The following is a 14319-nucleotide window of genomic DNA, read 5'->3' on the forward strand; positions in this document are numbered from 1 at the left end:
GTAAGTAACATTCATGCCATACAAGTGCCAGACAATGACCATCTCCAGCAAGAGAGAATCCAACCCTCACCCCTTGACATTCATAATCATTACCATCACTGAATCCCCCACTATCAACATCCTGGGGGTTACCATTGACCAGAAACTGAACTGGACTAGCCATATAAATACTGTGGCTATAAGAGCAGGTCAGAGGTCAGAGAAATCCTGCGGTGAGTAACTCACCTCCTGATTCCCCAAAGCCTGTCCACCATCTACAAGGTACAAGTCAGGAATTGAACATTTCAGAAGAGAATTGCCTCCCTCTGGCGAATGCCGATCTCCTTCCACCACTGACTCTAAACTGACTGTTCAGAACAATTTCCTTTCAAACAGAGAGGCAGACTTAAAACTTATAATCTGTTTATAGAATTACAGCTCTTTTACAATGCTCATTCTGGTCAAATCGCATCCCATCCCATTATGATTGGAAGAGGAATATTTACAGCACACTGAATAGTTGGATTGGGAAACATGGATTTCAGGACTTCTCATTGAAACGTTTCCTATTGATTCAGCCTCGGGGCAGAAAACGCAGCAAAGATATTGCCCCTGACAGAATTGGACAGACCTTTAATCACTGGTTGATATTCATTATGCCCGAGGTATGGTTCACATCTGTCCCAAACCCTCCACATTGCTGAGCGATACAGGACTGCAATTACACTTCAAATTATAGTTACAATTCCACAATTCTGCTTAAAAATGCACCATTACTATAAACTTTCACAGCAAAAGAATATCAGTGTGTGTTCACGTGTGTGCTCTGACAGGAGAGGAGAAAGAGGGGCATTTTAATCTGTGGCGTTAGTTTGCCTCTGTATCGGGCACACTCCCAGTAATTTCACACTTGTTCGAAGGGTTAAATGAACACAAACACGGATTATCAGAACAGAGCTGGGGGCGCACTGTAAATATATATACAGGGAACAGAAAGTATCACACTGACCAGGTAATGTTTCATTCCCTCAGAGAACATGCAGTTTGAGGTAATGGGTAGATTTTTCAGGCTAATTCATAGTCTGACAGATTACAATATGAACACTCCTTCCCATGACTGTAACCACCCTATCTCAGCAGATGGGGTTAGTCCTGTATGCAGGGAGAGTTTAAGGGCATTCACAACCCATGTTATGAATCAGACTTCAGAATATCCTTAATTTTAGCCTGAAATTCTGAGCTAGAATCCAGTCTCCACATAGCCGAACTGTCTGGAGTGGGGTTTGAACCAGAATCTCCGGACTAAGAGACAGCAATGTGAACACCAAGCCAAAGGCTCACTCCAAGGGGAAGAGCAATAAAGAGTAAAGGAAAGCACAGGCTGACCTGCTGGATGTTCCTGACTGCAGTCCGGCCCAGCCAGTGATACACACCCACTCACCTTTGGCATTGTAACTCTGGTGTTCCACTCGCACCTGCTTCAACAAGCATTCCAACACCTCAGTTTGATCTCTGTATCTGGCCTCCCTTCCATCAAACTCTTTCCAATCTCAAAAGACAAACACAAAGTTAATAAAGGGGTGTATGCAGCATGTTACCCACACTGGATAGACACGTACATACAAAGGACACAGCATACTCCTGCTGCTCCGCACTCCATCTGTTTCTCATTCAGATAGTTACAGACAGGCTGTACAATTACAGCAGGTTCTGTTTTTTATTTCAGATTTGGAAAGTTTGTGCTGCGTTACTTGTACCCTAGACAGCAAAATATTGTGAAATAATAATGTGACTGAAATAATTACATCCCATTAAATCCAATCCATAATACATGTTACAGAGCCCAAAGTTTCATTTATCATAGGAAGGAATTAGGGTAATTATATTATTATCAATTATGATGATGATTATTAATTATATTATTAATTGCGATTATTATTAATCATAGTATGAAGGATTTTATTTTTGCAAAAACCAGACCACACCAATGCTCTTTAGACAGAGAAGTTTCACTTACTGGAAGGAATAGCAAATGCTGGACAGGCAGTCTGTGGGGGACCCCAGCCCTTCATATTGGCCGCTGATACTCGCACATAATAAGCTCGACCCTGGTGTGAGATTAAAAAGATTTGATTACAGTCCTTGTACCCTTTCTTGTATCAGTGATTCCGCTGAACCAGTTAATCTCCTTCCACAGTCCCTTTACAGCTCCCTCATTCATTAGTTATTGGCCTCCCTCCCTGTAACACTACACATTGTTTTATAATAATATAAAACTTATAAGTTATAAAACTTATAAAACATAACTTATAAGTTGTAATAATACATTATGTGAAGGTATATTATGAGTTATATTAAGATGAGTTATATGACTGCATTTACCATAACAAGACCTGGGATTGTATATCTCAGGGAGCTGACATCCTCTAGTGTGATCTCCCCACACTCTGCAGAGAAATCCATCAAACTGCTCCATTCAACTAAAACAACATTAGAAACAGATATTGTAATTCTTTTAATAACATTTTAAAAATATTTTACGATGATATCAGTTGCTGTGTCCTCGACACATCAGAATGTCTGTCCCATGGCCCACAGCCCTTCACTGTTTCTCTAACCCTTCCCATAGTATCCATTCTTATCTTTTTTGAAATATATTAGTAATCTGGACTTGGGTATACAGGACATCATTTCAAAGGTTACGGACAATAGAAGACTTAGAAATATAGTGAACAGTGAGCAGAATAATAACGGATTTCAGCAAGCAATAACTTGTAAACTGGACAGACATGCAGAGAAGTAATGTATTTTGATAGAAAAAATCAACAGTGTTAATGTAAAGGAAATGGTGCAATTTTAAAGAGGGTTCAGGAACAGAGACCTGAGATGTATGAACAGAAAACTAAGCAGGCGGGAGGATAAGTTGAGAAGCCTCCTTGTAAAGCATTTGGGATTCTGGGCTTTCTAAGTGGTGACATTGAGTACAGAAGCGATGGGGGTTTTGCTGAAGTTTTATAATATGGGCACCAGCTGGAAAATGAGCTTTGTTGGTGAGAGTCTGTAAATGTGCAAGATACCTCTTTACAGTCATGCATCTGGACCAAAATAATGGGGATAGCATTGTGGGGTTATGACAGAAAAACATTGAGAGAACCTCTTTTCAATGGTAGGATGGTCGGTAACCAGGGAGCACAGATTTAAGGCGATTGGACGAAGAACCAGAGAGGGACTGAGGAGAATCTTTTTTTAACACAGTGAATTGTTGTAATCTGGAACGCGCTGCCTAAAAAGGCAGTGGAAGCGGATTCAATAATAACTTTCAAAATGGAATTAGATAAACAGCTGAAGGAGAAATAACTGCAGGACTGTGGGGAGAGAGCAGGGGAACAGGACTAATTGGATAGTTCTGGCAAAGAGCTGGCACAAGCATGATGGGCCAAATGGACTTGTCCTGTTTTGTATGATTCTAAGACCCCTTCTCATTATCTAATGATAAGAGCAAGGCTTTAACACTGCAGAGTCATTCTCTCAATCTCTCTCTCTCTCTTTGACCACATTAACTCATTTTCCATCAAGTGGAACCTCTTGTACAGGCAATGGGACAGAGGTTTAAACATCAGAACATCCATTTGATTCTGTCTCAACCTTGAAATTTAATTTTAAATATATCTGCCCCCAAGTTCTTTCAAAATTGTCGTGGGTGTTTAGACAGGGAGCAGGTAGAGCATTACATTATCTGAGGGGCATGAACTCTGATAGCACCATATTCTGGGAGATTTCAACTGGCCCTAACCCCTACCCTCCTCACAGCAAATGGTCAATAATAATGATTACAATCCCCACCATCCCCAATCTGCAATGTATCATCAGTGCATGGTGACACTGCTGCTTGTTGTGTATCCAGTGCATGGTGACACTGCTGCTTGTTGTGTATCCAGTGCATGGTGACACTGCTGCTTGTTGTGTATCCAGTGCATGCTGACACTGCTACTTATTGTGTATCCACTGCATGCTGACACTGCTACTTGTTGTGTTTCCAGTGCATGGTGACACTGCTACTTATTGTGTATCCACTGCATGCTGACACTGCTACTTATTGTGTATCCAGTGCATGGTGACACTGCTACTTATTGTGTATCCAGTGCATGCTGACACTGCTACTTATTGTGTATCCAGTGCATGGTGACACTGCTACTTATTGTGTATCCAGTGCATGGTGACACTGCTACTTATTGTGTATCCACTGCATGCTGACACTGCTACTTATTGTGTATCCAGTGCATGGTGACACTGCTACTTATTGTGTATCCAGTGCATGCTGACACTGCTACTTATTGTGTATCCAGTGCATGGTGACACTGCTACTTATTGTGTATCCAGTGCATGCTGACACTGCTACTTATTGTGTATCCACTGCATGCTGACACTGCTACTTATTGTGTATCCACTGCATGGTGACACTGCTACTTATTGTGTATCCACTGCATGCTGACACTGCTACTTGTTGTGTATCCAGTGCATGCTGACACTGCTACTTGTTGTGTATCCAGTGCATGGTGACACTGCTGCTTATTGTGTATCCAGTGCATGGTGACACTGCTGCTTGGTGTGTATCTAGTGCATGGTGACACTGCTACTTGTTGTGTATCCAGTGCATGGTGGCACTGCTGTTTGTTGTGTATCCAGTGCATGGTGACACTGCTGCTTATTGTGTATCCAGTGCATGCTGACACTGCTACTTGTTGTGTATCCACTGCATGGTGACACTGCTACTTATTGTGTATCCACTGCATGCTGACACTGCTACTTGTTGTGTATCCAGTGCATGGTGACACTGCTACTTGTTGTGTATCCAGTGCATGGTGACACTGCTACTTATTGTGTATCCACTGCATGCTGACACTGCTACTTGTTGTGTATCCAGTGCATGGTGACACTGCTGCTTATTGTGTATCCAGTGCATGGTGACACTGCTGCTTGTTGTGTATCTAGTGCATGGTGACACTGCTACTTGTTGTGTATCCAGTGCATGGTGGCACTGCTGCTTGTTGTGTATCCAGTGCATGGTGACACTGCTGCTTGTTGTGTATCCACTGCATGGTAACACTGCTACTTGTGTATCCAGTGCATGGTGACACTGCTGCTTGTTGTGTATCCAGTGCATGGTGACACTGCTGCTTGTTGTGTGTCCAGTGCATGGTGACACTGCTACTTGTTGTGTATCCAGACAGTCAGAAGCAGCAGAAAATGTCCCCCCAAATGTTTTCCCCCAAATTGCCAGACGCATGTGCTGGAAATTAACCTTTAATTTCAGTAGACTCCAGGACAATCCTATTCCAGACCCCATTTTGAACCCCAATGAGAGTGAAATTGTCCAAAAGCAACTGAAACCAATACAAGTAATCAACTGTCACTGCTCACAGGTAAAGAACAGCAGCTTGGGTGAGAGAAGTCGGGGCTGATAATATTAGACCTGTACAAGGGTAGGGAGACAGCATCTTGCAGGCAGGAGGGGGAGAAAAGAGAGAAATACCTTTGTATCTGGTGACCAGACCAGAGTTCATACTCAGTGGCTCATGAAAGGTGACGGTCAGTGAAGTAGTGCTCGTTACACTGAGAGAGACGTTAGTGGGAGAGCCTGGGACCACTGCATTAAAACAAAGCAAAAATGGTAGCTCACTCCCGGATACACTGAAAGCTCCCCGAACACCTCAATTAGATTCCAGACTGTAACACACTCCCGGGTATCTGTTATTCTATATATAAACCCCCTGAACCCCTCAATTAGATTCCAGTCTGTAACTCACTCCCAGGAATCTGTTATTCTATATATAAACCCCCTGAACCCCTCAATTAGATTCCAGTCTGTAACTCACTCCCAGGAATCTGTTATTCTATATATAAACCCCCTGAACCCCTCAATTAGATTCCAGTCTGTAACTCACTCCCAGGTATCTGTTATTCTATATATAAACCCCCTGAACCCCTCAATTAGATTCCAGTCTGTAACTCACTCCCCGGCATCTGTTATTCTATATATAAACCCCCTGGACCCCTTGATTAGATTCCAGTCTGTAACTCACTCTCGGGTATCTGTTATTCTATATATAAACCACCCAAATTCTTCGATTAGATTCCAGTCTGTAACTCACTCCCGGGTATCTGTTATTCTATATATAAACCACCCCAAACCCACCCCAATTAGATTCCAGTCTGTAACTCACTCTCGGGTATCTGTTATTCTACATATAAACCACCCAAATTCTTCGATTAGATTCCAGTCTGTAACTCACTCCCGGGTATCTGTTATTCTATATATAAACCACCCTGAACCCCTCGATTAGATTCCAGTCTGTAACTCATTCCCGGGTATCTAATATTCTATATATAAACCCCCCGAACCCCCCGATTAGATTCCAGTCTGTAACTCACTCCCGGGTATCTGTTATTCTATATATAAACCCCCTGAACCCTTCAATTAGATTCCAGTCTGTAACTCACTCCCGGGTATCTGTTATTCTATATATAAACCCCCCGAACCCTTGAATTAGATTCCAGTCTGTACCTGTCATTCTATATTTAAATGCCAAATTTCTTGATTAGACTGCAACCTAGAGTTGTGTTGATGTTATTCTCTCTGTGGCTGTGTGTCATATGGTAATTCCTTCCAGTACTGATCACTTTGTTGTGTAGTCTCTACCTGCATATTCAAACTCTGTTTTCATCTGTTTGTACAGTTTGTATCTCCACTCCCAGGCTCTCAGTTGTTTCTCCTTCTTTGTGTTTTCATGGCTGAGTCCATCACTTCCATCCTCTGAGCACAGATGATTCATTTGGTCCTCTGCCTCCTGTATGAGATTAGTCAGGTGCACGGCTCTGGTCTCCACATTAACAACTAGGGACAATCAAACATGGTGACATTACCCATTACCAGAAATCAATTCTCACCCATCATTCTCCATCTGCTGGCCTAATGTTACTGGGATGTAGATGTCGCTGGCTGGGCTAACATTTACTACGGATCTCAAATTGCCCTTGAGAAGGTGGGGGGTGAGCTGCCTTCTTGAACCGCTGCAGTCCATGTGGTGTAGGTACACCCACAGTGCTGTTAGGGAGGGAGTTGCAGCATTTTGACCCAGCGATAGTGAAGGAACGGCGATATATTTCCCAGTCAGGATGGGGAGTGACTTGGGATGTGCTGTGAAAGGAGCTTTAGTGAGTTGCCATAGTGCATCTTGTAAATTATACACACTGCTGCTACTGTGTGTTGGTGGTGGTGACAGTGAATGTCTGTGGATGTGGTGCCAATCCAGTGGGCTGCTTTGTCCTGGATGGTGTCGAGCTTCTTGAGTGTTATTGGAGTCGCCCTCATCCAGGCAAGTGGGGAGTATTCCATCACACTCCTGACTTGTGCCTTGTAGACGGTGAACAGGCTTTGGGGAGTCAGGATGTGTCATGGAGAGATTCTCCCTTGTTGGAGATGGTCATCGTCTGGCACTTGTGTGGTGCAAATGTTACTTTGTGTTTATTGGCCCAAGCCTGGATATTGTCCAGGTCTTGCTGCATTTGGACATGGACTGCTTCAGTATCTGAGGAATTGTGAATGGTGCTGAACATTGTGCAATCATCAGCGAACATCCCCACTTCTGACCTTATGATAGAAGGAAGGCCATTGATGAAGCAGCTGAAGATGGTTGGGCCGAGGACACTACCCTGAGGAACTCCTGCAGTGATGTCCTGGAACTGAGATGACTGACCTCCAACAACCACAACCATCTTCCTTTGTGCTAGGTATGACTGCAACCAGCGGAGAGTTTTCCCCCTGATTCCCATTGACTCCAGTTTTGCTTGGACTCCTTGATGCCACACTCGGTCATGAGCAAGGGCAGTCACTCTCACCTGCAGAATTGTTAGTTAACAGCCTCTGAATGGGATCTCCCACAAACTACCAAATTAAAATAATAGTGCAATAGGATCACAATCCGTTCTTTTAACTATGTTATAATTATTCCTGAATTGAACCTCAGTCAAGTCACTGTACCTCAAAGGTGAATCGAGTAAGAATCTAAAGCCTCATCGAGAAAATGCTGTGGTTTAAACTGAAGGTATTCTACATGTTGAGGACTAACCCATTTTCAAAATCAACCATCATGTGAAGGAATCAAAAGGACTCCATGACCAAGCAGATAAAGGCTGAAAAGTGCTGACTCACAATGCGGGCTCTCCTTGGCTCCAGCCTTCAAGAGGGTCCGAGCGACACCAGTGTTGTTGGTCATAATGGCGATATCCAATGGCAGTAGCCCCTTCACATTGGGAGTGTTCAGATTCAGCTCATCCAAGCTGTACTGACTGAGCAGCAGCTGCACAGCATCAAAGTCCTGCTGCTCAACAGCGTCGAAGAGGGCCTCATTACACTGCAAGTACTGTAAGAAAATGTGCAAAATCTTTGACAAATCATGATTGCCTTCTCACAGTGAGGAAACATCTATTGACCCATCAATAGTGCGGTACTGTCACTGTGTGACTGACTGACCCTTGATAGTGTGGCCCTGTCACTGTGTCACTGACTGACTGACCCTTTGATAGTGCTGCTCTGTCCCTGTGTGACTGACCCCTCGACAGTGCAGCCCTGTCACTGACTGACTAACGCTTCAACTGTGTGGTCCTGTCCCTGTGTCACTGACTGACCGCTCAACAGTGCCACTCCGTTACTGTGCAGAAAATCCCCCCAATGATATTCTTTGTTCCGGGAATCAGTCGCTGATTTCCTATTCTGCTTTACCTGCTCCACGCTCCTCCAATAGTATAAATTCCATCTCATTTGTACTTATTTTTAGCTCTGAAGAAGAGTCATATGGACTGAAAACGTTAACTCTATTTCTCTCTACACAGATGCTGTCAGACCTGCTGAGTTTTTCCAGCATTTTCGGTTTTTATTTAAAAATGGCTTCTTGTTTCGGTTTTCCCTTGTGAATATTTGGAGGAAATAATCCTTGAGGATGTTGAAGATTCCTTGTCCATGTTTACTGCTTCTCCCCTTTTCCCTGATGTAATCGCAGAGGGAAAAACAGTACAAATTGGGAAAGTAGAATACTGGTCCAAACTGTTTCCTCCTTCTGGAATATTGAACTTGTTAATTATGGGATGTTTCCTCAATCTCGGTCTCTTTAAAACACTCACGTTTGCTGCATGTTATTAAAATTATCCCATCCTCTTTAACCCTCTACAGTTCGATGGGGACAGTCATCAACCTCCCACTTGTTGACTGATGGATTTATTGGGAGTTGGCTGGTCAGTTTACAATCGTCATCAGAGTGACAGTGACTCGTCTACTTACCAGTGATGACTTCCTCAGTCTATCCTTGTCACTCTTTGCTGTCAGGAAAGCTTCATCGAAGGATGTTTGGCTTCCTTTAAGCTTGTCGGAGAGATTGCGATACAGGCGCTTGGCTGCATTTGGTGATGCTGGGCTGCAGTTTTTCCTGGGGTTGGAGAGCTGCAGGTTCTGCATCTGCTGTGTCATTGTAGAGCTCAGGGGCCTGGGATAGTAACACACAACACAACTTGTCACAACCCTCTCTCCCAGCCAGCACAGACAACAGAACCCCACATTCCCAGTAAAGCTTGTCACCTGGCACTGCCCTGGGGCATTCCCCACTGCTCTGCATTGCCCTGGTACCCTCCCTGGCGCTCTGCACTTAGATGTGCTTACCTTGGTACAGCAAAGGTTCACTAAATTAGCTCAGGATGAAGAGATTGGCCTATGATGAGAGGCTGAGTAAATTGAGTCTATATTCCCTGGAGTTTAGAAGAATGAGAGGCGATCTCATTGAAACATTCAAGATTCTGAGAGGCTTGACAGGTTAAAAGTTGAGAAGTTGATTCCCCTGGTCGGGGTATCTGGAATACCGGAGCACAGACTCAAGATAAGGGGCCAATCATTTAGGACTGAGATGAGGAGAAATTTGTTGTGAATCATTGGAATTCCCTAACCTAGAGGATTGGTGATGTGCCATCATTGAATACATTTAAGGCTGGGTAGACAGATTTTTGGTCTCTCAGGGAATCAAGGGATATGGGGAGTGAGGAGGAAAATGGAGCTGAAGCCTAAGATTAGCCATTATCATATTGAATGGCAGAGCAGGCTCGATGGGCCGAATGGTCTTCTCCTTCTCCTATCCCATGTGTTCTTGTGTACTGTCCCAGAACCATTCCAACTGCTCTCCACTGACCTGGTACCCCCTCTCCCACTGCTCCATTGTACCCCAGCTATCACTCTGTACAGCCTTGGTACTGTTTCCTGTCCATTGTTCCAAACAGCTCACTTGCAATTTCATGGCAAAAGCTCCTCATAAATTTCATGCTTATGTTCAAAACAAACAATGGCACCAATGACAAAGCTGCCCTCTAGTCACACACAGTCACACTCCCGGGTTACAGCCACACTTCCCGTTACAGCCACATACCTGGGTTACAGTCACACTCCCCAGTTACAGTCACACTCCCCAGTTACAGACACACTCCCCAGTTACAGACACACTCCCCAGTTACAGTCACACTCCCCAGTTACAGTCACACTCCCCAGTTACAGACACACTCCCGGGTTACAGTCACATTCCCCAGTTACAGACACACTCCCCAGTTACAGACACACTCCCCAGTTACAGTCACACTCCCCAGTTATAGACACAGTCCCCAGTTACCATCACACTCCTGGGTTACAGACACACTCCCAGGTTACAGTCACACTCCCCAGTTACAGTCACACTCCCCAGTTACAGTCACACTCCCGGGTTACAGTTACACTCCCCAGTTATAGACTTACTCCTCATTACAGTCCCACTCCCCAGTTACAGTCACACTCCCCAGTTACAGTCACACTCCCCAGTTACAGACACACTCCCGGGTTACAGTCACACTCCCCAGTTACAGACACACTCCCCAGTTACAGTCACACTCCCCAGTTACAGACACACTCCCCAGTTACAGTCACACTCCCCAGTTACAGTCACACTCCCCAGTTACAGTCACACTCCCCAGTTACCGTCACACTCCCCAGTTACAGACACACTCCCGGGTTACAGTCACACTCCCCAGTTACAGACACACTCCCCAGTTCCAGTCACACTCCCCAGTTACAGTCACACTCCCCAGTTACAGTCACACTCCCCAGTTACAGACACACTCCCCAGTTACAGTCACACTCCCCAGTTACAGACACACTCCCGGGTTACAGTTACACTCCCCAGTTATAGACTTACTCCTCATTACAGTCCCACTCCCTAGTTACAGACACACTCCCCAGTTACCATCACACTCCCAGGTTACAGTCACACTCCCCAGTTACAGACACACTCCCCAGTTACAGTCACACTCCCCAGTTACAGACACACTCCCGGGTTACAGTTACACTCCCCAGTTATAGACTTACTCCTCATTACAGTCCCACTCCCTAGTTACAGTCACACTCCCCAGTTACAGACACACTCCCCAGTTACAGTCACACTCCCCAGTTACAGTCACACTCCCCAGTTACAGTCACACTCCCCAGTTACAGTCACACTCCCCAGTTACAGACACACTCCCGGGTTACAGTCACACTCCCCAGTTACAGACACACTCCCCAGTTCCAGTCACACTCCCCAGTTACAGACACACTCCCCAGTTCCAGTCACACTCCCCAGTTACAGTCACACTCCCCAGTTACAGACACACTCCCCAGTTACAGTAACACTCCCCAGTTACAGTCACACTCCCCAGTTACAGTCACTCTCCTCAGTTACAGACACACTCCCCAGTTACAGCCACACTCCCCAGTTACAGTCACTCTCCTCAGTTACAGACACACTCCCCAGTTATAGACACACTCCCCAGTTACAGTCACTCTCCTCAGTTACAGTCACACTCCCCAGTTACAGTCACACTCCTCAGTTACAGTCACACTCCCCAGTTACAGTCACACTCCCCAGTTACAGACACACTCCTCAGTTACAGTCACACTCCCCAGTTACAGACACACTCCCCAGTTACAGTCACACTCCCCAGTTACAGACACAATCCCCAGTTACAGACACACTCCCCAGTTACCATCACACTCCCGGTTTACAGAAATTCTCCTGGGTTACAGGCACACTCCCCCAGTTACAGACACACTCCCTGGTTACAGTCACACTCCCCAGTTACATTCACACTCCCCAATTACAAACACACTCCCCAATTACAGACACACTCCCCTGTTACAGTCACACTCCCCAGTTACAGACACAATCACCAGTTACAGACACATTCCCCAGTTATCATCACACTCACGAGTTACAGTCACACTCCCCTGTTACAGTCACACTCCCCCAGTTACAGACACACTCCCCGGTTACAGACACATTCTCGAGTTACAGTCACACTCCCCAGTTACAGTCACACTCCCCAGTTACCGACACACTCCCCAGTTAGTCACACTCTCCAGTTACAGACACACTCCCCAGTTATAGACATGCTCCCCAGTTACAGACACACTCCCTGGCTACAGTCACACTCCCCGGTTACAGACACATTCTCGAGTTACAGTCACACTCCCCAGTTACAGTCACACTCCCCAGTTACCGACACACTCCCCAGTTAGTCACACTCTCCAGTTACAGACACACTCCCCAGTTATAGACATGCTCCCCAGTTACAGACACACTCCCGGGTTACATACACACTCCCCCCAGTTACAGACACACTCCCTGGCTACAGTCACACTCCCTGGTTACAGTCATATTCCTGCGTTACAGACACACTCCTCGGATTACAGACACACTCCCTGGTTACAGTCACACTCCCTGGTTACAGTCAAACTCCCCGGTTACAGTCATAGTCCCGGGTTACAGACACGCTCCTCGGTTACAGACACACTCCCAGGTTACAGACACACTCCTTGGGTTACAGTCACATTCCCCAGTTTACAGACATACTCCTCGGGTTACAGACACATTCCCAGGTTACAGACACTCCCCAGGTTACAGACATACTCCCCGGTTACAGGCACACTCCCAGGTTACATTCACACTCCCGGGTTACAGACACACTCCCGGGTTATAGACACAGAGATCAGGTAAACTGGGTCTGTAGTCTCTAGAGTTTCAAAAAATGAGAGGTGATCTCATTGAAACCTGCAAAATGCTTAAAGGGATAAACAGGGTAGATGCAGGTAAGATGTTTCACCTGGTTGTGGAGTCTAGAACCAGGGGACACAATTTCAAAATAAGGGGGAAAACACTTAGGATCGAGATGAAGAGGATTTTGTTTTACTTACAGGGTTGTGACTCTTTGGAATTCTCTACCCCAGAGGGTTGTAGAAGCTCAGTCATTGGGTATGTTTAAAGCAGAGGTTGACAGATTTCTAAATACTGATGACATAAAGGGATATGGGGATAGTGTGGGAAAAGGGCATCAAAGTGGATGATCAGCTATGATCGTGTTGAATGTTAGAGTAGGCTCATTGGGCTGAATGACCTACCCTGCTCCTATGTTCTCTCCATCTCACCCTTTCTCCATTTTTCTGTCTCTTCTCTCTCTCAATCTGTTTTCCCTTTCAGCTTGTTTTCTTCTCTCTCCCTCTCTCTGATTTACTTTCTCAGTTTCTGTATCCTTCTCTTTAAAACTCTGTTTATCTTCTCTCTCCATTTCCCCAACCCTGTCACTATTTCTTTCTCATTAACAGCTCAGCTCAAATGACAGCTCAAACATTTGTAATGGTGCCACCATCTTGTTCACCAAATGACAGATGAAGCCACTTCACATTCCTCTATCCATAGCCTCATTAATGAAGCCCAACTCGAGCGCTCATACAGTGAAGTGACAGAAGAACACTCACCATTAGCTGAGAATGTGCCCTGCAGCTTTGGAAACCAATCCCTAAATGTATCAGCTTGACCAGTGGAGAGACCGGTGATGTTGGTGAGCTGACTGTGTCCTTCTATCACTGAGTGTGAATGCAGCCCTCACCATCACCCCCCCAACCCCACCAAAACATTGCTGTTCCTAACCCTTCCCCTCACTTTTCTGCAGCTCTGCATTCAATGAGGAAAATGCAAGTGACTTAAAGCACTCACATCCCCAGAGATTGCTGGGAAACTCTGTAAACCAGGCCTAGTGACATCAACGTATTATGAGCCAAAGTTTGACAAATTCCCTGCTGAATCCTGATTACAGAACAGCACCGGAACCACAATCAGAGATTCATTAAGATCCTTAAAATGAGGTGCTAGGAACATTAACAAACCACACATACAAATCCCAACAGCCCAGAAAACTAAACTGAGAATCTGGCTCAGCTCTGGACTTCACACACTCCAGGGT

The 14319-nt window shown here is 45.2% G+C and overlaps 1 protein-coding gene across 1 annotated transcript in view; it reads right to left on the minus strand.

Annotated features, from left to right (window-relative positions):
- The window catches only part of LOC121293689 (ankyrin repeat and fibronectin type-III domain-containing protein 1-like), a 47297-nt gene extending 37795 nt beyond the window's left edge, over positions 1–9502 (minus strand). The window contains exons 1-7 of the mRNA XM_041216858.1: positions 9317–9502; positions 8192–8402; positions 6680–6874; positions 5513–5626; positions 2362–2459; positions 1997–2087; positions 1421–1528 (exon numbers count right to left, since the gene is read on the minus strand). Coding sequence (XP_041072792.1) covers positions 1421–1528; positions 1997–2087; positions 2362–2459; positions 5513–5626; positions 6680–6874; positions 8192–8402; positions 9317–9502 — 1003 coding nt within the window. The remainder of the gene's footprint in view (positions 1–1420; positions 1529–1996; positions 2088–2361; positions 2460–5512; positions 5627–6679; positions 6875–8191; positions 8403–9316) is intronic.
- Between the last annotated feature and the right edge of the window lie 4817 nt (positions 9503–14319).

The sequence above is a fragment of the Carcharodon carcharias genome, chromosome 22 (genome assembly GCF_017639515.1).
Source record: "Carcharodon carcharias isolate sCarCar2 chromosome 22, sCarCar2.pri, whole genome shotgun sequence".
Lineage (NCBI taxonomy): Eukaryota > Metazoa > Chordata > Chondrichthyes > Lamniformes > Lamnidae > Carcharodon > Carcharodon carcharias.